At 39.6% G+C, this 26,278-nt stretch overlaps 1 protein-coding gene across 1 annotated transcript in view; it reads left to right on the top strand.

Annotated features, from left to right (window-relative positions):
- The window catches only part of zc3h3 (zinc finger CCCH-type containing 3), a 72,772-nt gene that overhangs the window by 27,086 nt on the left and 19,408 nt on the right, over positions 1–26,278 (top strand). The window contains exons 4-7 of the mRNA XM_046850008.1: positions 11,298–11,436; positions 24,456–24,601; positions 25,508–25,583; positions 25,807–25,965. Coding sequence (XP_046705964.1) covers positions 11,298–11,436; positions 24,456–24,601; positions 25,508–25,583; positions 25,807–25,965 — 520 coding nt within the window. The remainder of the gene's footprint in view (positions 1–11,297; positions 11,437–24,455; positions 24,602–25,507; positions 25,584–25,806; positions 25,966–26,278) is intronic.

Below are 26,278 nucleotides of genomic sequence, written 5' to 3'. Positions count from 1 at the left end.
TTAGACCTCTTTTCAGTCCGTCGACACTCCTGCTATTTATCCATCAGCATCAGCCGGCCCTTGGATTCTCTTGTTCCTTCTGTCGCAGCTTTGTATTTATAGCATCTCCCAAGGTTACTTCAGAAACTAAGCTGCATCTGAATTGCCTTAATAAACAACAAAAACACATGGTTGATATATTGTAACTTTGACTATCCATACTTTTGTTTTTCTTTTAATTTTCTATGCTTGCACAGCTCTGACAGTAGTAGGGTTTATACAGTTATATTCAGTCGTTGTAGTGTTTTTTTTTTCTTTCTTATTGTATAATTGTATTGTAACGTTCACATAGGGTGTATGAAGTAATCAACTATAGGGTTTTTCTTTTTTTTTTTTTTCTTTTTTTTTTTTTTTTTTAAAAAGATAAATAGGAATTCTGAAAGAAGATTATTGTAACATGTATGGAAGGAGGGTCCAGTGTCAGTGATTTGCTCCACAGGAAAGGACCCAGGGATTTCTGGTTTAATGGTAATATGATATACACAAGGCTGGTGTTTATAGCTGCTATAATATACATGACCAGGTATAATGACATTTAACATTGAGTGGTGAAGTGAATATTTTGTATTCGAAGTTGATGTGTTAGAAGAAGGAAAGATGGACAGGCGTAAAGATTTGAGTGAGTTTGACATGGACCAAATTGTAATGGATAGGAGACTAGGTCAGAGCATCTCCAAAACTGCAGCTCTTGTGGTTAGTATCTTTTAAAAGTGGTCCAAAGACGGAACAGTGGTGAACCGGCGACAGGGTCACGGGCGGCTGAGTCTCATCGATGCACCTGGGGAGTGAAGTCTGGTTCGTGTGGTCTGATCCAACAAAGCTCAAATTGCTGAAGAAGTTAATGCTGTTGATGCTCGATGGGATCAGGACTGTTTAAGCAGCCAAAGAGGGACCAACACAATATTAGGCAGGTGGTCATAATGTTATACTTGATTAGTGGCGATAAAGTTATGCCTTGTGGGTGTACGTGATGACGAGAAATAATTTCTCACAGACAATCCACAGCATAAAACTGTTCAGGAAGTGCTGTCAGGAAAATATACAAATAAATAAGCATTACATCAAGCTGTCATGATTATTTATTTTATTTTTTTCTTAAATCATGAGGCCATATCTTCTGAACAAAACCTGGCTTCTTCCAATTAGGTATTTATAGTTCTCTGTGCTCTTGGGCACTTTCAGTGCAGCAGAAATGTTTTATGCGGCCTTTTCGAGATCTGTGCTCAACATGCCTTGATAATGGCTCCGATATGCATTTTCAGAGCCTAGCCTGCTAGTATGATGTGTACTTTTCTGAGCATGTAACCCCCCCCACCCCTCCCTTACCATCATTACAGTACACCATGAAATGCAGATGTGAGTGCTGTTGCACTGCAGCATCTGGAGTTGAGAATGTTACTCAGACAGCTGCCCCATAACCCTGGCCCTGGCCATAGTTTGAAAAATATGACTCAAATGTTGCTATTAACTGCGATGAGGTAAAGCATACTTGTTTAAGTACTTACTTGTGTGCTTCCCTCTGTGTCTTGCTGCTTGTTTTTTGCTCACAAGGTTCAGCCCTGCATTTGTAATTCACTATTTTGACCCATGCCAGGCATCGCTGTTTTAGCCGAGCGAATGCTTAATCGCAGCGCCGTTACCCCAATGGGAATCAGAAGATGAGCCCCAGGGGGATTGTAGCAGGAGTAGGGGGTCTCTTGCTGTCAATAATAAGATTAATGATGTGACAGAGATGCCAGAGTAAAGAATGGGAGTGCAGTTAGCTGGAATTAGTTGTCAAAATTTCAGAAGGGGGATCCGAAAATGGGCGATAACAGGATTTGATCATCCCTAAGCGGATCCTTTTTCTACAGGGTGTCACTGCTACCGTGTCACAGCAGAGATGAGATGGAAGTGAGGGGAGGGTTCGAAAGGTTTAGAAATGTGGATAGGGTGTGTGTGTGTGTGTGTGTGTGTGTGTGTGTGTGTGTGTGTGTGTGTGTGTGTGTGTGTGTAATATATATAACATATATACACACACATACAGTGGTATGATTGGCCCCTAACTAAACCAAACTAATTTAAATATTAGTAAAAGATAACACAAGTGAACACAACATGCAGTTTTTAAATGAAGGTTTTTACTATTGAGGAAAAACAAAATCCAAACCTACATGGCCCTGTGTGAAAAAGTGTTTGTCCCCCAAACCTAATAACTGGTTGGGCCACCCTTCTCAGCATCAACTGCAATCAAGCGTTTGCGATAACTTGCACTGATATCTAGCTTTTAAGGATCTTTTGGTCGACTTCACTTTGTCAGGCAGGTCCTATTTAAGAGATTTCTTGATTGTGAACAGGTGTGGCAGGAATCAGGCCTGGGTGTGACGAGAGAAATTTAACTCGTGTGATAAACCACAGTTTTAACTGTTCTGATCTAAACAAGCCTGAGCAAACTACTGAGTAGGCACCAATCAGAGGCTGCGTTTTATACGATGTCATCATGTAAACGTCTTACAAAGTATTTCACAGTATTTTAAAACTACAAAAATCCAAAGTATTTTAAAGCCATTGTTCATTAACCCTATCAAATACAAATGACAAAATCGTATTATATTATATATTTATACTATATTTGACACTATACTATATATTATGCTATATTTGAAAATAAATAATGCCCATTCCTGGTCTAGAAATCTACAGAGGTTTTATTCTGCTTTATAGCAGTGCTCCCAGGTTGATTTGGAGGTGATATTTATCTAACACTTTTCTGAAATATTATAAAACGCCTTACACCGATTATGTATAATGCAAGCTTTTGAGGCATGCGCTTCCCTAACGTCTCCACCTCACAAGTCAGTTCTGTGCAATATTTATGGAATGCTTATGAATGAGCCATAAATGTCCAATAAAGAGTTGATGTTGGTGCCGTTTGGATTTGTGCTTCTGTTACGGACAGGCACGTGGCTATAACTTCCAGTGTAGAAATGTTTTTAGTGAGAGATCAGACAGACAAATAACATGGCAACCTGTCAGGAAAAAAAAATGTATGTGTAAGACAGAGAGGGAGAGATAAAGGTGGGAGTGCACGGCGCTGGTTGGAGCCGGTGTAAGCTGAGTAAATAATCGGCAGTGCGTTTCGGCTCAGACTCTGGGCTGGGTTGTCAGCGGGCGATGAATGAGTCCCCTGGCCTGATTGTAAAGCCCAGCAGGTTGTGTTGGTTGAGTGAGTCTGTACCAAGCAGGGTCTCAATCTTCCCCTTAATAGGCCACTGACAGATCCCTACCACACACACACACACACACACACACACACACACACACACACACACACGCAAAACCCACAAGCAAACCCACACACATAAATAAAAGGGTCTTGACAGCGAGCACTGCCTTAGTGTCGACATGTACTGCTCAACATGGTAGCGATGTTCTGCAGCACTGTCATTAAACAGTAGGCAAGGTAGAACAGTGTTGTGAATAACTCCATAAGGGGTTCGGTGTGGATGGAACGAGCTCACTGACAAGCAAAATTTGTCATCCCCCAGGGACGCCCAAATAACTCTGACTGCAATACAGATGGGTGCTGTGTGAAAAAGTGACTTCAAGCCAACTAAGTAATCCTACAAGCTCACATGTTCAAGCATACAGTACATTCCAGTTTCTGGTTGCATCTATTCCCCTGCCTACACACACACACACACACACACACACACACACACACACACACACACACACACAGGTATTTGCCTTAAGGTCCAGTTGTACACTGCCCAGCTGAAACTATAAATCATACTCTGTGTAGCACAAATGACACAGATTGTCCTTGCACAACACATGGACACACAAATGGGTACATATTTGTGGAAGATAATGTATCTTAGTGATTCCATAATAGCTTGCTGTGTTATTAAGGCTTGTGTGTTTGTGTTTTCATTAGTTTTTTTTGTATTAACTAGACATAATCTACAATGTTGCTACTTTTCTGAGGTATAGGTTTCTGAGGAATGCCGACTTAATAATGCACACTTAGGTCCATAATGCTCCTTCTGGTTAGTTAAACTGTTTTTAGACTATTAACATCTGGCCCACAAACCTGTGTGCATTATTAACATCTGGCCCACAGCTTTGGTTTGTTTGATTGGAAGGAACTTGGGGAGAAGCGTTCTGAAACACCCCATACTGGAGTACTGGAGTTCACTCTTCGGAAATTTACATCAGATTAGTAGGAAAGCAATACAAAGGTGTTTTCCAGAAACTGATGTTTGTATGTAATCTAAATGGTGTCCTCTGGAGGACTATATACTCCTCATTTGCTGTAATAATAGACTGTACTTGTGTCAAGAATGTTTTCCTGACACATATTGAGCTTCATAATACCAATCAGGGTTTTAAAATCCACCACCTATCTGACGGTTGCTTCCTTTCTTTTCCGATCTTATCACGGCTTTCAAGTCTCAAGTTTGCACCTTGTGGAATCCATGCCATGAATAACTGAGGCCAAGCGAAGTGCCAAGCAAAGGCCTACCCTGTTTTAGTATGCTCTTAATATTAAAATGGTTGGCGGGTGTATATTGTATAACAAGGTATATAAATATATATCCTGTATATAACTTGTGACATTTGCAAGTATTTAACTGAATTAAATTCAATTTTATTTGTATAACGCTTGTTAGAGAAGTGAAGAAAAGAGTGCAGGCAGGGTGGAGAAGAGTGGCAGGAGTGATTTGTGATAGTAGGGTATCTGCAAGAATAAAAGGGAAAGTTTATAGGACTGTGGTGAGACTTGAGATGTTGTATGGTTTAGAGACAGTGGCATTGAGTAAAAGACAGGAATTGGAGCTGGAGGTAGCAGAGCTGAAGATGTTGAGGTTTTCGTTGGGAGTGACAACGATGGACAGGATTAGAAATGAGTTTATTAGAGGGACAGCACATGTAGGACGTTTTGGAGACAAGGTGAGAGAGGCCCAATTGAGATGGTTTGGACATGTGCAGAGGAGGGACATGGGGTATATCGGTAGGAGAATGCTGAGGATGAAGCCACCAGGAAGGAGGAAAAGTGTAAGACTAAGGAGGAGGTTTATGGATGTGGTGAGGGAAGACATGCAGGTAGTTGGGTTGAAAGAGGCAGATGTAGAGGACAGGGGGGTATGGAGATGGATGATCCGCTGTGACGCCCCCTAATGGGAGAAGCCGAAAGAAGAAGAAGATTCTCTTAAAGCAGCTTTACACAGATAATGTGGTGATAAAAATGAATAAGATGTTCTTTATAAGTGTAGGTTTGTCCCTGATGAGCGAGCCGGTGGCGACTGTGGCAAGAAAAAACTCCCCAAGATGGCATAAGGAAAGAACCTTGAGAGGAACCAGACAAGTACTGGGGCATAGGGGTGGCAGTGTCGTATCGTGTTGGCTTGCTGCAGTGGCACACCAGTGTATTTCGTTCCAATGCCTCTCTGATTTGGAAACGCTGTTAGCTAATGAAATGATATACACTAGTAAATTCCATCCCAAAGTCTTTGCAGGCAGACGCCATCTCTGATCAGGGTATGCAAAGCCTTAATACAAACTACTGCGAACGGTGGCACCGAGGGGAGAGCATTTCAGTAAAGCGTTTAATTTTTGCTTGTTTTCTGACCAATGATTTGTTATTAAGATCACTGTAAAGACTGTAAAAATAAAAATCTGTCTTCTTAGAAAAGAAATATCTCGCAGGGCAAGGTGAGGACAAGTTTTGGGACTGGCTGAACACTGCCAGAGCATCAATGCTGAGGCAAAGGATGAATGTTTTATCTGTAGCCATCTGATCTTATGTGTATAAAACAGATGTGAAAGATAAATTTGGCATTGTGCGGTAATCCAAGGATGGTTTGCTCAGGATCTGTTACAGATGATCTCTGTTAACACAGGAAAGGCAGCTCTCATGTGGTGTCGCACACAATTTGTGAACATCTCAATAAGATCTAACAGCTACCAGTAGCTGAGATGTAAATGGATACCTCTAATGTACTGCAGTGGTGAAGCTAGGAAAGAAAAGTAAATATTAGCTTATGGAGCATGACTGAATTGCGGAGCTGGTGCAAACCGACGTGCCTGCATACAGGCTAGCAATTAGCATTTTAGTTTTTGCTGTTACAAGGGTCAAGTGTTGTGTCAGTAATGTTTTTGCAAATCCTTTGCAATGCAGCTACTCCACAGGGACACTCGGTAAGGGTGGGTTTGGAACGCCCTTAGAAAGGGGGATGTTTAGATGTATAGTGTTGAGGATACTCAAGCTACTGTCACTGATGTCAAGTCAAGGAAGAGTAGGATTCCCAAGCTCTGTCATTTATATTGAGTTCAAATTAACAGCCTGTGGAAATGCTGTGAGTGTAAAAGTGGACATGCTGTGAAAGTAGGAAAGTGGACATGCTGTGAGAGTCTGGAAGTGTACATGCTGTGAGAGTGTAAAAGTAGACATGCTGTGAGAGTGTGGAGAAGTGGACATGCTGTGAGTGTAAAAGAGGACATGCTGTGAGAGTGTAAAAGGGGACATGCTGTGAAAGTGTAAAGAAGTGGACATGCTGTGAGTGTAAAAGAGGACATGCTGTGAGAGTGTAAAAGTGGACATGCTGTGAGATTATGAACAGGGACATGCTCTGATAGTATGAAGGAGGACATGCTGTGAGAGTAGGAAAGTGGACATGCTGTGAGAGTGTAAAAGTGGACATGCTGTGAGAGTGTAAAAGTGGACATGCTGTGAGAGTGTAAAAGTGGACATGCTGTGAGTGTAAAAGTAGACACGCTGTGAGAGTATCAACAGGGACATGCTGTGAGAGTAGGAAAGTAAACATGCTGTAAGAGAGTATGAAGGAGGACATGCTGTGAGATTATGAACAGGGACATGCTGTGAGAGTGTAAAAGGGGACATGCAGTGAGAGTGTAAAAGGGGACATGCAGTGAGAGTGTGAAAGGGGACATGTAGTGAGAGTGTGAAAGGGGACATGCTGTGAGAGTGTAAAAGGGGACATGCTGTGAGAGTGTAAAAGGGGACATGCTGTGAGAGTGTAAAAGAGGACATGCTGTGAGAGTGTAAAAGGGGACATGCTGTGAGAGTGTAAAAGGGGACATGCCGTGAGAGTGTAAAAGTGGACATGCTGTGAGAGAGTAAAAGTGGACATGCAGTGAGTATAAAATTACGTGTATATGCATGGTTAAAATTTCAAACTGCAGGAAAAGGTACATTTATTGACCGCGTTAGTTCAGGCATATTTCTCTTTAGTGAAGAAGAAAACATGTCTCGCCAGTGAAATCATTGCCACGATGTTATTACTTCGATAAGAGTAATTGATTTTATTTATAATTTCTGCCACATCGCTGTTAAATTCTTGCCTATGACTGGTAGAAAGGTGTTGATGAATTTTTAATAACAGCATCTCTGACAGTAGTTTTGACTGTCAACTGAATTAAGAAATTTAAATGCCAGCTTTATATATTTTAATGCATTTTTAATTCTATAGTAACAGTTAAGGCAGGGTGTGTATGGCACAAAATGTTGAACAATTTTTTATATTGTCAGGGATTCTTTTCTTTTTTCTTTTTTCTTTCTTTCTTTATTTTTTTTACCTGAAGGTATGTTTTTTTTTGTTTGTTTTTTCGGGTCAGCACTTTGTAAAAGTCAAAGCTGTCACTAAGTTTTCTGACACAGGCAAGTGTTCAGGATGGAGTGCTTTGCGGTGTTGTGATAAAATGACAAGCAGCATGTTTTGTCTTACTAGCTGAGAGAGAGAGAGAGAGAGAGAGAGAGAGAGAGAGAGAGAGAGAGAGAGAGATGCATACAACAGTGCATAGCAGCTATATACATATATATTAGGGCTGTCATTAAATTTAAATAGTTAATTGTGATTAATTGCATGATTTTCATGAAAAAACTCGTTTAAGTTTGTAATACTTTAATCACCAAAGAGCATGAAGACAAAATATACTTGTAAATGTTTGAAAGTAATTGTGATGTTTTAAGTTACGGAAATCATGAGGACACCAAACGGAACTTTTACTATGTTTCCACACGGAGGGTTTTAACTGCCGGATGTGAGCACCATGGCAGTTTTTGGTGTTTGATTAGTGATTGAAAGATATTTTTCCTTCATAATTTATTTTTATCTAAGTGAAGAAAGGATGTCATTAATAAATGTGTGTTGCTTTAAAGGTTCATTTCATGTATTTTACATTTATTTATTTATATTTTTATAAAAAAGTGATCAAACAGAAACTGCATTAATCCCGCATTACTAAAATTAGTGCAGTGTGTGTGTGTGTATATGTGTGTATATGTGTGTATATGTGTGTATGTGTGTGTGTGTATGTGTGTGTATTTGTATGTGTGTGTGTGTGTGTGTGTGTGTGTGTGTGTGTGTGTGTGTGTGTGTGTGTGTGTGTGTGTGTGTATATACATACATATGCATACATATGCATACAGACCAAAAGTTTGGACACACCTTCTCATTCGAAGAGTTTTCTTTATTTTCATGACTATGAAAATTGTAGATTCACACTGAAGGCATCAAAACTATGAATTAACACGTGGAATTATATATATATAACAAAAAAGTGTGAAACAACTGAAAAATGTCATATTCTAGGTTCTTCAAAGTAGCCACCTTTTGCTTTGATTACTGCTTTGCACACTCTTGGCATTCTCTTGATGAGCTTCAAGAGGTAGTCACCTGAAATGGTCTTCCAACAGTCTTGAAGGAGTTCCCCGAGAGATGCTTGGCACTTGTTGGCCCTTTTGCCTTCACTCTGCGGTCCAGCTCACCCCTAAACCATCTCGATTGGGTTCAGGTCCGGTGACTGTGGAGGCCAGGTCATCTGGCGCAGCACTCCATCACTCTCCTTCTTGGTCAAATAGCCCTTGATGCCTTCAGTGTGACTCTACAATTTTCATAGTCATGAAAATAAAGAAAACTCTTTGAATGAGAAGGTGTGTCCAAACTTTTCGTCTGTACTGTATATATAGATATGTGCTTAGTGACCATTGTGTGACATACAGAGATCACAAGGTAATTAGACAGTAAGGCTGAGAATGAGGTACAAGGCAAGTAAAAGGGCATTGCAAATGAAAAGGGACAAATGAGAGTATTAAGAGTGTGAACAGAGAGTAATATTGTACAATATAAATCCTTTTATACACAGTATAAAGATTTGAAGATGTACAGATCAGTGAGTTCAGGATGAGGTTATAATGGTCACGTACACTACAGCAGCTGAGTTCAGAGTTCAGAAGGCTGACAGCTGATGGTAAAGAGTTCTTGAGCCTGCTAGTGTGGCAGCGAGGACTTTTCTTGCATTTGCTGAATGGTAGAGAAGTACACATTTTCTATATATTAAATTTTGGTTACAGTCAGTGATTGAAAGTTGTTCGGCATTAGACTGTTGGATCTATCAGCAGATGTATGGTTGGAGACTTAAATGGTTCAGGTCAGGTTTCTTAAGTGTTACGATGTTTCTCGCCGACTTTTTTTCTCCTCTCGCCTCCATTTCTTCAGATTCTCTGCTTACTCATTAGAAAGAGAAAGTGTTGGCTGAAAAAATAGGAGGGTGTGTGTAGGAGAGCGAGAGGAAAAAGTGGTTTAGTTTGAAACTCTAAAACATTTGAGTCTGTGCTGTTAAAGAACATGGTGTTGATTACATGGTAGTTCCTTAACCCTATGATGACAGGAATTGCTTCTAAACCAGGCATCACCACACACAAAACAGGGAAATACTATTAAGTGTTGAATGGCTTTTACGGAAAATTTTGAAGTTCTGTAAGTAATTCCATTCTCCCCGCTGACTTGTCTAACATGCTAAATGGTAGCTGGCAGGAATTAATCTTTAGAGGCTTTTTAGCGCTGGTGTGAGAAGGCAGTGTGCAGGAGCCGCCATGCAGAGTCCATCTTTTACTCAGCCCGCATGCATGCATGTCACCTATGCCTAGCCACCCATAAAGCAGCATGATGGATAAATGAAGGGATAAATAAATAAATAAAAGCCACACTTATTCTCTCCCTCCGCATTCTCCTTCCATATCTTCTCTGATGGATATGTGAAACGATATAATGAATGAGACTTAAAGAGAAAGCAGAAGAGGGGAGGGGGGATGGGGGAGGCAGAGGATATGATTTATTAGGCTGATAAAAATTCAGTCTTTGTTATTCCTTCATTTTTACATGTGCAGCTTATTAAGGAGCGTACCTGCCAGTGGAGGGAGTTTGTCAGTGGGGATGTTTGAGTCTGTGGTGTGTGATTGGGCAGGGATACTATATTTTGTGGCATTTTCCAACATATTCTGTTGGCCACGTTTGATCTGAATGTACTTTTCCAGCTTGGATATAAAAGTAAAGCAAATTTGTGCAACGGCTTGGAAAAACCCTTCACATGGGATCTCTCTCTCTCTCTCTCTCTCTCTCTCTCTCTCTCTCTCTCTCTCTCTCTCTCTCTCTCTGTTCCAGAATTTCTACACAAACTACACAAAAGAAACACCAATCCATAAGAAACTACACAAAAACTACACTACAAAAATAAACCACCATAAAACTTTACCACAAAAAGTATAAACACTACTTTTTGTAATAGTGTTTTATGGTCACCATCTGCTTATGAGTTTGTAACTGTTATTGTGCTCTATGAGAGGCTTTACATGATTGGGTGGAATCACGGTGCCGTCAGTTTTCATGAGTGACAGTGGATTCTTGATTCCTTATTGCATTTTTGTATAAGTAAAGCATGATTTTATTTTATTTTTTTTACATTTTTTAATTTTTTTTTCGTATATGATGATCTATGATAAAAATTCATTTGTTTATTTTTATTTACAACTTATTGTGTAGACAAAAACTATACCACAAAAAGTATACAAAATCCATTACAAAATGACAAAAACTACACCATAAAACAAAATATTGCAAAACAAGAAGTATAAAAATGACACCACAGATAGTATAAATACTACATTACAAATAGAAAAATCTACTCCATTAAACCAGAAAAACACCACAAAATTGCAAAAAGTATACAGAATACATTACAAAATGTCCACAAACTGTGAAAAAAACATAAAATAAAACATAAATAAATAAATAAAAATTACCACTACATTACATTGCATTACACCAAAATACTAAAGTAGTCTACAAGTAAACAAACATTTCAGGTAATTTTGAGGAACACTCAAGGATCATGCTGTGAACGTTTTTTTTGTCATATTTCCCAGTTTGTGTCACCCGTCACTGACCACCTGTGTCTTATCTGTTCATCCACAGGTTCATTCTCTCAGCCGATACGGAATCCGGCACCTCACAGGGGCATTAAAACGCGCTACAAGATTGACACACGTAGGGTCCAGCTCCAGCACCACAACCCCGTCCTCTCCTACAGACTCAAGAGAGTTCAGTCAGCAAGGTAAGCTTCTCACTATCTTTTTTTCCCTTTTTTCTTCCAGTCACACCAGCATCACTCGTCTGCTAATGTTTTCTACAGAATTATATTTAATGACTTCTATTCTGCCATAAAAATTAAATGGTGTGTGAGGTGTGTGAATGCCCACATGCAATCTTGGTCCACCATAACCAATTACAGGCCTGATTAAAGCGTCTCTGTTGACACGCTGCATTTTTAACAGACTCCAGGAAGGAGCCTAATAAAACATGAACTAACTGGCTGGCCTTAATAACACTGCGAGATATGAGCACCTCATCACCGCTAATATTATGACAGGAGGAAGGTGCTGCTCATCACACTAATCTATTATTCAGACCATAAACATGTTGCTATGATAGAGTCCATGCCCATGCGGGAATATATATATTTTTTTCTTTTCTTTTTTGTAATAGCGTTTAATGGTCACCATCTGCTCAGGATGAGTTTGTAACACTGTCATTGTGCTCTATGAGAGGCTTTTACGTAATTGGGTGGAATCACGGTGCTGTCAGTTTGCATGAGTGATACTGGATTCTCGATTCCTTATTGCATTCTGAATAAGTAAAATATAAAAGATATGAATTTTTTTTTTTTTTATGGAATGAGAGTCTTATAACACAGGCTTATATTTTGTACGATAAGCTTTGATCATTTTATAAGAGATTCTGATATCCAGCTTGATCAAAATCATTAAATATTTGAATTAAGTTAAAAAAAAAATTCATGAGGTTTGTTTTTATTTGATTTATTGTGCTCCACAGTATTTGAAAGATTCAGTTTCAGATGTGGCGTCCACAGCGTAGGTCACTAAAGTAGGATTTACATCCATAAAAATAGAATGTGCTCTACAATTAGAAGAAAATATATTTGAAACACAGAGATGGGTGGCAGAATCCATGATTCTGATTGGTCAGAGGTGAACTGATTAATCTTCTATAACAGTAAATCGCAGTACTGTAATAATGGATGTGTAGCAAATTACATGTTTATGTGTTAACAATGTAGTTGTTCTATGTTATAACAAGTAACACACTTGTGTTGATTTGCTAGAGAGCATTTTTTGGAATACATCCCCAGTATTAGCACTTTGTAATGTTCAACAGGTACAGCTTCCAAGAAATGTACCGAGAACTTTGTGTATAGTAGTAGAGTGCACAGTAAACTTGCTGGACTTAAATGTTGAGATTTGGGAAACTAGAGATCATATAGGGAAGATTTAGTAATGAAATGGATGCATCGATTATGGTCAAGTGCATTTTAATTGTAATGGTTTTAATAGTGCTGAGTACATGCAGCTGACGCATTTATTCCGGCGCCTGAGTGCTGCAACCCACTGCACTCTGAACTAATGTCTTCCTGTTCGAACAAGATCTACAATCAACTTCTTTGGATTTGTTCTTTTGGATGCTGGTTAGATAAATCTAACACTGTTAGCAAGCCACCATTCATTTATTTCAGTCTTTCATCTTATGAATCCTTACATCTCTGGTGTGTTGCCCTGTGTAGGAATGTCTTTATATGTCACATACACATTACAGTTCAGTGAAATTCTGTTTTTCGCATATCCCTGCTTGTTTAGAATCTGGGGTCAGCCATGGTACGGCACCCCTGGAGCAGATAGGGTTAAGTGCCTTGCTCAAGGGCTCAACAGTGGCAGCTTGGTAGTGCTGGGGCTTGAACCCCCAACCTGATGATCAGTAACCCAGACCACTTAACCACTGGACCACCACTGCCCTGAAATAGTGTTAGAGTCTAGAAGCTGGCCCACCACCCCTCAGGACTGAGATCACATTTGCTTAATGGCATGAATGAATCAGTCTTCCACATGGGTGTAAATATTTTACACCCAGTGTTATCTACAGAGAAACGATGATCTTCACAGTAAATTATTCACCACCCCATCCTTCCCCTAGCCTTCTCCCAGACTCACCCAAGTAGAAAAGAGAGGCTGTATGTCATGTGTTACAGCTTAAGAGCACTGCTCACATTTGAAATGAAATGCCCTATTATTTTCTTTCCTCCATAAGCACCCAGTTTCTTTTCGTTCTTTTGTTTTACTATTTCATGTTCACTTATTTATCTTTGTTTTTGGACACTTCTGTGGATTTGTGCTGGGTAATCAGACATCGCATGCTAGAATGTAATCATGCTAGAAAAGGTGTTCGGGTTTTTGAAAGATACTAAGCTTCTTTAAAGAAACAAGTAAAGGAATAGGTAATGTTGCTTGGATCAAGGGACATGTGCCTGGAAATATAATTTATAGAAATGTTTAGTGTTTTGTTCTGACTATATCATTTAAAAATCAGCAGATCAGTGTATGACTTGTTGGATAAATATGATTGAAGAATGCAGGTAGTCTCTGTCAAACTCGGTCTCAGGCAGTCTCGGTCAAACTCGGTCTCAGGCAGTCTCGGTCGAACTCGGTCTCAGGCAGTCTCGGTCGAACTCTGTCTCAGGTAGTCTTGGTCGAACTCGGTCTCAGGTAGTCTCGGTCGAACTCGGTCTCAGGTAGTCTCGGTCGAACTCGGTCTCAGGTAGTCTCGGTCGAACTCGGTCTCAGGTAGTCTCGGTCGAACTCGGTCTCAGGTAGTCTCGGTCAAACTCGGTAGTCTCGGCCAAACTCAGTCTCAGGTAGTCTCTGTCAAACTCGGTCTCAGGTAGTCTCGGTCAAACTTGGTCTCAGGTAGTCTCGGTCAAACTTGGTCTCAGGTAGTCTCAGTCAAACTCGGTAGTCTCAGTCAAACTCGGTCTCATGTAGTCTCTGTCAAACTCAGTCTCAGGTATTCTCTGTCAAATTCAGTCTCAGGTAGTCTCGGTCAAACTCGGTCTCAGGAAGTCTCGGTGAAACTCCTTAGTCTCGGTCAAACTCGTTCTCAGGTAGTCTCGGTCAAACTCGGTCTCAGGTAGTCTCTGTCAAACTCGATCTCAGGTAGTCTCTGTCAAATTTGGTCTCAGGTAGTCTCTGTCAAACTCGGTCTCAGGTAGTCTCGGTCTGACTTGGTCTCAGGTAGTCTCGGTCAAACTCCTTAGTCTCGGTCAAACTCGTTCTCAGGTAGTCTCGGTCAAACTCGGTCTCAGGTAGTCTCTGTCAAACTTGATCTCAGGTAGTCTCTGTCAAATTCGGTCTCAGGTAGTCTCGGTCAAACTCGGTCTCAGGTAGTCTCGGTCAAACTTGGTCTCAGGTAGTCTCAGTCAAACTCGGTAGTCTCGGTCAAACTCGGTCTCATGTAGTCTCTGTCAAACTCAGTCTCAGTTAGTCTCTGTTAAATTCGGTCTCATGTAGTCTCGGTCAGGTAGTCTCGGTCAAACTCCTTAGTCTCGGTCAAACTCGGTCTCAGGTAGTCTCGGTCAAACTCGGTCTCAGGTAGTCTCGGTCAAACTCGGTCTCAGGTAGTCTAGGTCAAACTCGGTCTCAGGTAGTCTCGGTCAAACTCGGTAGTCTCGGTCAAACTCGGTTTCAGGTAGTCTCGGTCAAACTTGGTTTCAGGTAGTCTTGGTCAAACCCTGTCTTAGGTAGTCTCGGTCAAACTCGGTCTCAGGTAGTCTCGGTCAAACAGTCTCAGGTAGTCTCGGTCAAACCCTGTCCCAGGTAGTCTCGGTCAAACTTGGTCTAAGGCAAACCTGGTCTAACTGGAGGAACAAATCTTGGTTTCCTCTTGGTGCATGGATTGGGGTTGCGCGACAAATTATATTAGTCAACCTGAAATTTAATTTATTTCCCATAGTGGAAACAAACAAGACAGATTCAGGACACTGCTATATTTAGTACATTTTACCAGCCTTTGTAACTGTTCATCAGCAATTAACACACACAGTTTTAAATTGCACTTAGTTCAGATTTATACAAAGGCTACAAATGAAATGAAGAATACATCAATAATTTATAAACCTGTGTATAAGATTACACACTGAGCAGTTTTTATGGATGATATTGATGTAGACATACTATACATGCTACAGGTAAAATAAAAGTTGATTCTAAGATTATAAATGTGTTATTTACTTGATGTAACTTCATCAGCACAAGTTAAAACTATTTTACACGTTAATCGGACATGTGACAGAGATCCGCTGGCATGTTTATTCATAAGCCTGATGCTGTGTATTTCTTTTAGTGTTGTGTATTTATTAGGTGTCTCGTGATTTGATCCGGATTTCAGTTTAAACCAAATGCGTTTGGTTTTAGAATAAAAGCGCGTTTCTTTTTCTCCCTCTATTCCCTGCTGTTGGCACGTACTTCGCTTCATTTGTTTAATTCAGATTTTGTGAGACAGTGCACTTGTTTCTGGGCCGAGCATCGAGCTCTGGTGACTTATCACTCTTCATTTAGCTGCCTGCAATAAATATTGATTCATCAAGGGATTTTCAATTTAAACCGCCATGACGCTGCGTGAAATATTACAACAGAGGGAAATGAGCAGGAGAGGGAGAAGAGAAATGTATGGAGATGCTCTGTGCTTAAAGGCAGCGTGTTCTTTTTCTTCTCCGCCCAGACACACATCAGTGCAGCTATAGTCACCGTGATGCAACGCAATATCGTATATTACGATCGTATATATATCATGTATTTGTATATATACTTTTTTTTTTTTTTTACAGCCGAGTTATGCAATTAGCTCAGAGGGGTATTTGACCACGTATGACATTCTCGACACATCCCCTGTTTGCACACACACACACACACACACACACACACACACACACACACACACACACACACACTAACAGGGACAGTGTAGTCCCCAGCCCTCAGTGCAGTGACCCAGTGTGTGTTAGGGAGAGTGGGAGTGTGCAGTCAGCAGTGAACGCTGCACAAGTGATTGAGTGTTTCTGGTGGCTGCATGGGGGGAGGAATGGCCCTCGTAAATCCTGACCACCACCAGAAAATAGATATAATCTCAACATTAACTACATTAATAGTAGCAGGAGTTGAATTAAGAAAGCCGTAAAGTATGAGCACGGAGGCATAAATTACGCTAGCGTACACACACACACACACACACACACACACACACACACACACACACACACACACACACACAGCTTTTCCCCCTCTCACGCTCTCTTCCCATTCTCTTCTACTTCTTTCTGTGGTGCTCACGTCTTGCTCTTTTGCCATTTCATCTCTGCCTCCTTGCGTTAATTTGCAACTCATTCTCTCTCCCTCTCTCGCTCTCTCGCTTGGCACTTTTTTGTAGATCAATTCTTGGACAAGTGTTTTTCCAATCTGTTAATAACGTCCATTCTCTTTTAAAACGAATCTACATGCAGTCTGATCCTGTAGTGTTGTGATCCTTCCCAGGCAAACAGTTCCGACTTTGCCTAGACCATGGGAAAGTTTAACACTCAAAAGATGCATTCGCTTTTCCAGGAGAGTCTTTACTTACACATATACACACACACATGTATAGCGTAGGTGGATTGACCAGCGTGGCCCCTCGCGTTTAGCGCTCCAGTATTGATCAGTCCAGTATGTGGGAGAGGGAGAGACAGTAATAAACCCACTACTGCGCTTTTCTATCTTCCAGCTCTCTCCATCACCTCTGCATCCCTCTCATCTGGCTCTCTGCAGAGAACAAAGACAGACACTTAAGTATACAAAGTAATAATAAATACTAGAGCCTAAAGAAGGAAGAAGGTGAAAAATCATGCCACAGGAAGCAAGCATGTCATTTGTCTTGGTAAAATGTACATTTTTTTTCATCTATGGAATCTTCATGTTAGTAGGGAGAAGCCAAGCAGGGGTAGTGATGAACAGAGTACATTTTAGAGAGATTTTAAGTCTTTCGGTCCTATAGTGCTGGTTATTTGCAAAACTGTGGCAAGGAAAAACTCCCTTAGATATGAGGAAGCAACCTTGAGAGGAACCAGACTCATTTGGGTGACATCAAGAGTTTGATCATAAAAACAAAATCAGGCTTAAATAAAATGAGAAAAGTGTCTAATATTAGATTTTGGGTGACTCCAAATAGTTGAACATCCAATGCTTTAAAAGGAGGAGCCTGATTAGCAATCTCATAGTCGAATCTTTGCACAGGTGTTATGAAAGGAGGATCATGACATTTTGGTTATATGGGGTGCTCAATGTCAGATTTTAAATAGAACTACTGGTTTTCTCCCAATATTTAATATACAGCCCATTATGCTAATGCTGCAAATCAAAATGTAAAAAGAAAGAAGCATTACATTTTCCCTTTACTTGAACTAGGAGACCCAAACCTGTTCCAGCATGGCAATGCCCCTGTGTGCAAGCGCCATGAAGATATTGTTTACATGGGTGGGAGTGGAAGATATTGAGTGGCCTGCTATAGACTATACTGAACACCTTTTGGGATAATTTGGAACACTGACTGCACCCCAGACCTCCTCACCTCATCTCAGTACCTGTAATAATTTAACATTTCATTTGCATGAAATCATCAAATTGCATCTATAAAGCAACTGCTTACTGCAGTGAAATAATTATTTAATGGAACAGAACATTCATTTGCTTATTTAAGATTCATTTTAATCGAAATCATGACCTTATGTGTCTTGCAACCTCAGCAGCAACTCAGTAATGGGTCCCTGATTGTAAGATGTTTAAGAAACCCCTTGTTGTCAAGTACAGTACTGTGTGAATTAGCATTTAATGCTGAGATAAAGTCCATTTTTACAGCAGGCAATTATTACATTTGCACTGAAATAGAGGAAAATTGGCAGAAATTGTCGTGAGAAAACAGCTTTTCATTACTTACAAGAAACTTGAGGTGTGATCATGAGAAAACAAGAAATAAATAAATAATGCGACATGGCCTCTTAGGGCTTCCGTAGCGAACACCGAATTAGCTGCATTATTGATGAGTTCGATTAAGGATTCCTGAAAAACTAAATTAAACAAAATTATTCCTATTTGCCACTTGGCATTTCCTTTACTAGCTCATGATATTCGTGTGTGTGCGTGCGTGTGTGTGCATGCGTGGATGTGTGCGTGTGTGTGTGTGAGAGATTTTTATTTATTTATTTATTTATTTATTTATTTATTTTTATATATATTCCAGTTAATGAAGATATTTAAAAAAAAAAAAACCTTTAAGAGACTTTAGGTAGAAAGCCATCATCATCACCATCATCATCATCATCACCATCATCATCATCATCATCACACACCAGCTGAGGGAATTTTTTTTTTACAAGAAACGTTTTGATTAGTTTAGAGCAGTTCCAGAGAATCGTAAAGTCTATAAGAAGCTGTTCTTATTGCTTACAGTGGCTCATCGCAAGTCTATGCTGTTATGTTTATCAGCCATCTGCATGTACATGGCTACATATTGGAGTGCGAAAGTTTGTGTACCCTTAAGACTAAAAGATTGTAAGGAAAAAAAAAGTGCAGGATATTTTGGTGTATTTTGTCTGAATGCGCCTTTGTGAAGAAAAAGAATCTTCACCAGACAGGTTTCGGATTCATCGCACATTCGTACACAAAAACATGTATTAGGCAATTAATTCCTCAGAATGAGAGGAACAAAAAAGAAAGAGTATCATGAGTGCATTCCAACCCCATCATCCCTCCTAATTCCAATGCGCGCTGGTTTTCCAACCGCACTGCCCTCCAGTTTCGTTCTTCATTACGACTAATTTCCAACGTGTTCACCTGCCTCTTCACATCCAATATTGCTCCTTTAATAGTCTTTAGCACATCGATACCGCTGGATTCCTCCATTACCTAGTTTGCTTAAAGCGAAGAGCCATTGAAACAATAGAAATTAGTCAAATGAAGCTAGCTAGCCCATTTCAAGGGTAACTGTTTTTTTTTTCCCCCTCCCCTTTTCCTCAGGATGAGCTTACTAATGCTTTCTCTGCAAACAAATAGGTCAGACAAGCATTATTGCGAATGCCCCGTGTGGCTTGCGAATTCTTCGCCGTCACCAAAACAAAAGTCACATCGTTAATCACCCTGCCGGAGTGCTGATTCGCCCTCTCCTTCATCTGTGCCCATACCACGGTCGAAACGCTCCACAGCACACACCCTCGCACGGACACTCGTGTAAAACACAAAAAAATGCACCACGCACCCAGACACAATCACACGAGCTTATTCAACTTTGCCACGCATGTCGAATGGGAGTGCGAGGCATGTGCAGTGGAGTTGCGTGTCTGTCGCACTTATACTTCCTTTTGCATTCTTAAAAGCACAGGGCATTTTTGTGTAATTCCGGTTTGCACACACATTGGGCCTTGATATAAAGATGGGTAGCTTGGATGTGTGTGTGTGTGTGTGTGTGTGTGTGTGTGTGTGTGTGTGTGTGTGTGTGTGTGTGTGTGTGTCTGTGTGTGTCTGTGTGTCTGTGTGTGTCTGTGTGTGTCTGTGTGTATATATATATATATATATATATATATATATATATATATATATATATATATATATATATATATATATATATATATATATATATATATATATATATATATATATATATATATATATATATATATATATATATATATATATATATATATATATATATATATAAACTCCAGCAAAAAAATTGTTTTACTCACTAAACATTTGATTTACTGATGCAGCAAGTGTAAAATCAAGTATCAAAATCCGCATTTAAATGCAGATTAAATTAAAACCAATTAAAACCGTCCGTGTGGAAACAGTAAAAGTTTTGTTTGGTTTCCTTATGATTTACACGATTTACAACACCGCAATTACTTTAAAACATTCACAAGAATATTTTGATTAAAGTATTAAAACTTGAAAAAATATAAATTTAAGGTACATTTAAAACAAATAAAAACGTATGATTACTCACAAGTTAATTTATGGCAATCATGCGATTAAATTAGATTGAATATTATTATCGATTGACAACCCTTTTATGTATGTATATACTATATATATTGTGTGTGTGTGTATGTGTATGTGTGTGTGTGTGTGTGTGTGTGTGTGTACAGACAGAGACAGACAGACAGACAGACAGACAGATAGATAGATAGATAGATAGATACTTACACACACATATTACACATTTAAATGACCCAGCAACATATAATGAATATTCACCCATACATTATAATAAATGTAAAAAATAGGAAATGACAAGATAAATTGTCTTTTTGCCAGACACAGGTGTAAACCGTTCAGTCTTGCTGATTGCTTGCTTATTGTGCCAGTTAGCAGCAGAAAGGGAGATTTGTGTCTACTGGGAGTGATAGTTTGCTATAATAGGTTTTATTCTGACAGTATGATTTAAAAGAACAAATGTACTTTGGTGTTTTCGTCAGTTCAGTAAAAATGAAAAATACTCTTATGTTGCAATATATTAGCATTTCATATCTGTACAAAGTATGCACCACTTCCACACACCATGGGGTTTTTGTTTTTGTTTTTTTGGGCCCTTTTTAAACGACACACCTGTATTTCGCCTTTTCTTATTCTCTTTTTCTCTTTCTCTCTTTCTCTTTCTCTCGCTCTCTCTCAGCCTCATGATTGTTTGATGGCCAGCATTAAACCCTCTATAGGTCAGAGGTCATTAGGAAGAGGGGTCATTTCCACTCTAAATCAGCTCCGGCTCTAGCATTACATTAGCACGTGTCCCATTAAAATGATTTTCAGGTCCCATTCTGGTCCCAAGTTACATGTGATATGTCTCCACACTTCTGGGGCTTTCAAGGCTTCTTTTTTAGCTGGAACTTCTAGCTTGAAAAGGATGTGGCTGCTCCAGGATGAGCAGAAGAAGGTATCAGCCCTCACACTGGATTAAGGGCGGAGATTTTATTGTGCTTTATTGTGCGTTATGAGTCAAGGCTGTGGGATATTCATGGCCAAAAATGTTTTCGGTATTAAGATCAGTCCTGGACAGTAAAGTTTACTGATAAATGAATGAAGTATATTTTTTCTTTCTTTCTTTCTTTCTTTCTTTCTTTCTTTCTTTCTTTCTTTCTTTCTTTCTTTCTTTCTTTCTTTCTTTCTGTACTTACTGTACTTAATGTACTTAATGTACTTAATTACTTATTTCCCAAATCATTAAAACAGATTTACGATAGTTTTCTTGGAAGGCAGTTTTGTGTTATATTACTAAGTAAATGTTTGTATTTAATGTTGCTTTAACAAAGAAATGTTTAGAATTACAGTTTGTGGTTAATAATACATTGTATTACATTGTTTTATTAAACCAGCAATTTGATCTGATCTGCGGTAAAGAAAAAATGTAGGTATTTTGCAAAGATAATGTATATATAAATATATAAATATAAAATTAGTTTTTAAACAATGCAGGTAGGACAAAGCCCAATGGTTAAATTGTTATATTTACTGATCTGATTAGAAAATTAGAATTTGTGTGTTTTGTGGTTGCTCGTGTCGGACATTAGCTGCACAAGTTTGTTTAGTTCTGCTTTAAGGCATAAGATGATGTGAATTTGGATTTCCTGGAAGCAGTCCTAAATTAATCTGATTCTTTTTTTATTTACTCCTCTGTCCTCATAATGTGGACATGGTTGCATGTAAACTGCCAAATCAGAGCTCTATGTTTCCTAAAACTTTTGTCACTTAGCTATTCTAATAACTCATTTTCTTTCTTTCTTTCTTTCTTTCTTTCTTTCTTTCTTTCTTTCTTTCTTTCTTTCTTTCTTTCTTTCTTTCTTTCTTTCTTTCTTTCTTTTTGAACCCTATCTATCTATCTATCTATCTATCTATCTATCTATCTATCTATCTATCTATCTATCTATCTATCTATCTATCTATCTATCTATCTATCTATCTATCTATCTATCTATCTATCTATCTATCTATCTATCTTGCTAGCCTTTTCTATCTTTTTTTTTGTCTCTCTCCCTCTATCTATCTCTATCTGTTTGTGTATGTATTTCTCTCTCTCTCTCTCTCTCTCTCTCTCTCTCTCTCTCTCTAACACACACACACACACACACACACACACACACACACACACACACACACGGAGTTGTTCCTGTGAAAGGTTAACTGTTGTCCATGTTCCATGTTCGTGTCATGGCTGCATTAGTTTGTGGCTGGAGGTTACTGTGTGAAAGCCTTTGCGTGGGGCAGCGACTGCTCTTCTATTATCCGTCATTACTGATCCCACAGCTACAGTCACTTAGCCAGTGAGAACCTGTCTAAGTTATGAGGCGTGTCGGATGTGTAATCTTATGGAGGAAAGCGAGCAGAAACGGTGCTGCATGGCTCTCACTGCATCTGCGGCTGTGTATTTTAGCCCGTCTACGGGTGTATTTACTTTTTATTCAATTTTCCTTGGTAAATCGTTGTGTGTGTGTGTGTGTGTGTGTGTGTGTGTGTGTGTGTGTGTGTGTGTGTGTGTGTGCTTGTGGGTAGATTGGGTTTGACCATAGCAATAGATTGTGGAGAAAAGGCTCCTGTATTGGGTGCAGATTGATGTTAGATGTAATTTACTGTTGGGTGTTTAAATGGGTTCAGAACATGTGGGGCAAAGTTCATGTCTCCTAATACACAGTAGATTAGCTTTCGAACCTGCTCCTCTCTTACTCCTCCTACACCCCCCACCCCCAATTTCTATTTTTTTAGACTCTTCACACATGCTCGTACACTTCCTCCCTGTCCCCGTGAAATGAATGTACCCTTGTAAGCAAAAACCACAAAGAAATTAATTTTATGTCAATTTATGTATATTAAATAATAATATTATGTTAAATTGTATGTCGCTCTGGATAAGGGCGGATGAGAAATGCCATAACTATATTTGTCAATGGTTAAAGACCTTGTTGTGTTTGTGCTCGTATTTGCTGATGTGTGTGGGGAAAAGGTGGTTGATTTTTTTTAAAACTCCGAAATGACTAGAATTGATGAATCCAGCCTACTTCTGCTACACTATATAAACAAAAGTATTGGAACACCTGCCATATGTGGTTCTTCTCGAAATTGTTACCACAAAGCTGGAGGCACACACTTGTATAGGACGTCGTTGGACGCCGTATAACTTAAAAACCCAAACCTGTTCCAGCATGACATTGTTCCTGTGCACATAGCGAGCTCCATGAAGATCTGCTTTACCTGGTTTGGAGAGGAAGATCTTGAGTGGCCTGCTATAGAGCTCTGATCTGAACCCTACTGAACACCTTTGGGATGAATTTGAGCACCACCCCAGGCTTCCTCACCCTACATCAGTACCTGATTTTACTAACACCCTTGTGACTGACGAACACAAATCTACACATGCGCTCTCTACAATCTAATGGAACACCTTCTTAGAAGAGTGGAGGGAATAATACGAGCAAATTCGGACTAAATGTTGAATGCGATGCTCAAAAAGAACATACCATACTTATGACCAGGTGTCCGCAAACTTTTGGTAACATAGAGTATGTATTACGTGCTGTGATTGATGAGAATTTAAAAAACAAACACTAAAGTTAGAGTTTAAGTCCATCATCTGCGTTTTAATAGTGCATCAGTCGCACATTGTACAATTCCCATTTTTAAGACGTCTAGTAAGAATGCGGCACGTGTGAAAGAATGACATGACTTGCCCCATGTAAGGTCATGTTTAGATGAATGTACAGGCATTTGGTTACACCATAATGTAATCACGTAATGTCACAGTGTGTAGGATTGTGTGCGGGGGAACAGGGAGGAAGCAGGAATGGAAGTGCGCACGTGTGTGAGCGGTTTTGCAGGGCAATCTCCGCGATCTGGCCTCCTGCCCTGGCAATTATCTCAATGATTTCCTTCTCTTTTCAATTCTCTCCATTTCCACCCTGCCGTCCCTTCCATTAGAGGAGCAATTTACCAGAGTGGTGTGACACGGGAGCTCGGGGAGGTGGGTGTGAGAACGAGAGTCACGGAGAGAAAAAGAGAGAGGGTTGGGGGGTTAGTAGGAGATGGGAGTTTCAACTGAGGCAATGCAAAAGAGAAGATTTCTTCAGATCGTGCTTGTGCACCACTAATGTCAAGTGTTAATCACCGGCCCTAGCATCACTTCTCTCATTTCCACATCTCTTATCTGTGTTTCTTCCAGATTTCTGTTGCAGTCTCGTCTGCGTACCACTCCGGATAGGCAGTGGAGGGGGCGGTGCATGCGCTGGATCAGCGGTTCACTCTACAGGGTCTCAGCCAATAAGCTCTCCCGCACTCATACTCCCAGCACCCCATTCAACAGATCAGGTAAAGCTTTCTTTAGATGTTGTGTGTGTTCAGAGAGAGCAACAGGAAAAGGTGAACAAGAATCAGGTCGTGTGTGTGGGTGTGGGTGTGGGTGTCTATCTAATGTAGTAAACCTGTCATCAGTCAATGGTCCCAGTCTGTGTGTGTGTGTGTAGAGCTAGAAATTAAAGCATGTTCAGGACACACACACACACACACCCCTAAACACACACTTCTTATATTTGCCCCAACTTTCTCAGTATCTCATGTGTTCTTTCAACCATCTTAACTAATATTTATTGGGACATGGGCACGTTATAAAACTACAAGTAAACAAAGTTGTTGTTTTTTTGTTTTTAAACAATCTGCACTGTGGAGTATTTTGATTTTTAGAAACATTACCTTTACTACGTAATAGTTCTTTTTACTCATGAAAACAAGCTGTTCCTCACTACTTTGAACCGAATGCAAAAATTGTGTTAAATGAGAAACTGTAATGAGACCATGCTTCTGCTGAGTGTGTGGAATAATCTCACTGTGTCTGTAACTATAGAAATATCTCCTTTTAAAGGGTTTGTGAAGATTTCAGTCAGCCAGGTGCGGTTGATTCGGAACTGGACTTTTATCTAGTTGGATGGAAACGTTTCAGTTGCTCGGATGAGTAGTGAAAAGTTTCGATCCAATCAGATAGAAGTCTAGTTGACGTGATTAACTTCCAGATCTCTTTATTAAGGTCTGATGTGTGGGTAGATGAAACAGTGAATGACACATATTTCTTATAGATCATTACTTTTATACTTAAGTTCGTTCAAAGGAAGTACTTTAGTATTCAAGTAAACCATTCCAGGTACAGGAATGGTGTATGAACTCCACCAGTGCATTACAATTAACTGTCTTTTTTTCTCCATTGTTCCTCTAAAAATTCAGGAAAGGTTTTTGGTCCCCAAGAAGCATTCTTTGGCAGTAGCACATGTAGGACCTCCATCTCACGACATGTGGCCAGGTTAGTTTGGAACTTGAACATCCCTTTCTTTAGTAGAATAGCTCTTCTTCTGTATAAAGATAAAAAATAATATTTCATATTTTTATTGTAGATATATTATTCATTGAGAGAAAAGAGCACCTTTTTTTTGGTTGTACACTGACCCAAGTATAAGAACCTCAGTAAATGATCTCAGTAAGGGTCATGCTTGAGTTATTAATACCATTCGTGTTTGTTCTCACAGTCGGGCAGTGCAGAAGAGTCTGGCTATCATTCGCCAGGCTAATCAGAAGAAACAGCAGGCCAAAAACTACTGCATGTATTACAACCGCTTTGGCAAGTGTAACCGTGGCACAGCTTGCCCCTTTATCCACGATCCAGACAAAGTTGCCGTTTGCACCAGGTACTTTCACATGCACACTGGCGTATGTTCTTGGGGGGGGTTTGTTTGTTTGTTTGTTTCTAATAACAAAAAGTAATTAACGATTCAGATTGTGCAGTTGTGTGTGGGGGGAAAAAATATCTGAGGCAGCATCACATCACACCATCAACGATAATTTCCTATTACTGCACATCACTTCCTGTTTGATTTACGGACTTTGCTTATTGATTTAAGAAAAACGTCATATTGTTTTATTTGTTAACAGTTACACAGTTCATATTAAGATTTTCTAGCTAGTATTTTAATAGTAGTCCATTATGCTAGACTATACAAT

This window comes from Silurus meridionalis, chromosome 1, assembly GCF_014805685.1.
Source record: "Silurus meridionalis isolate SWU-2019-XX chromosome 1, ASM1480568v1, whole genome shotgun sequence".
Lineage (NCBI taxonomy): Eukaryota > Metazoa > Chordata > Actinopteri > Siluriformes > Siluridae > Silurus > Silurus meridionalis.
This window is presented reverse-complemented; position numbering and strand designations above follow the sequence as displayed.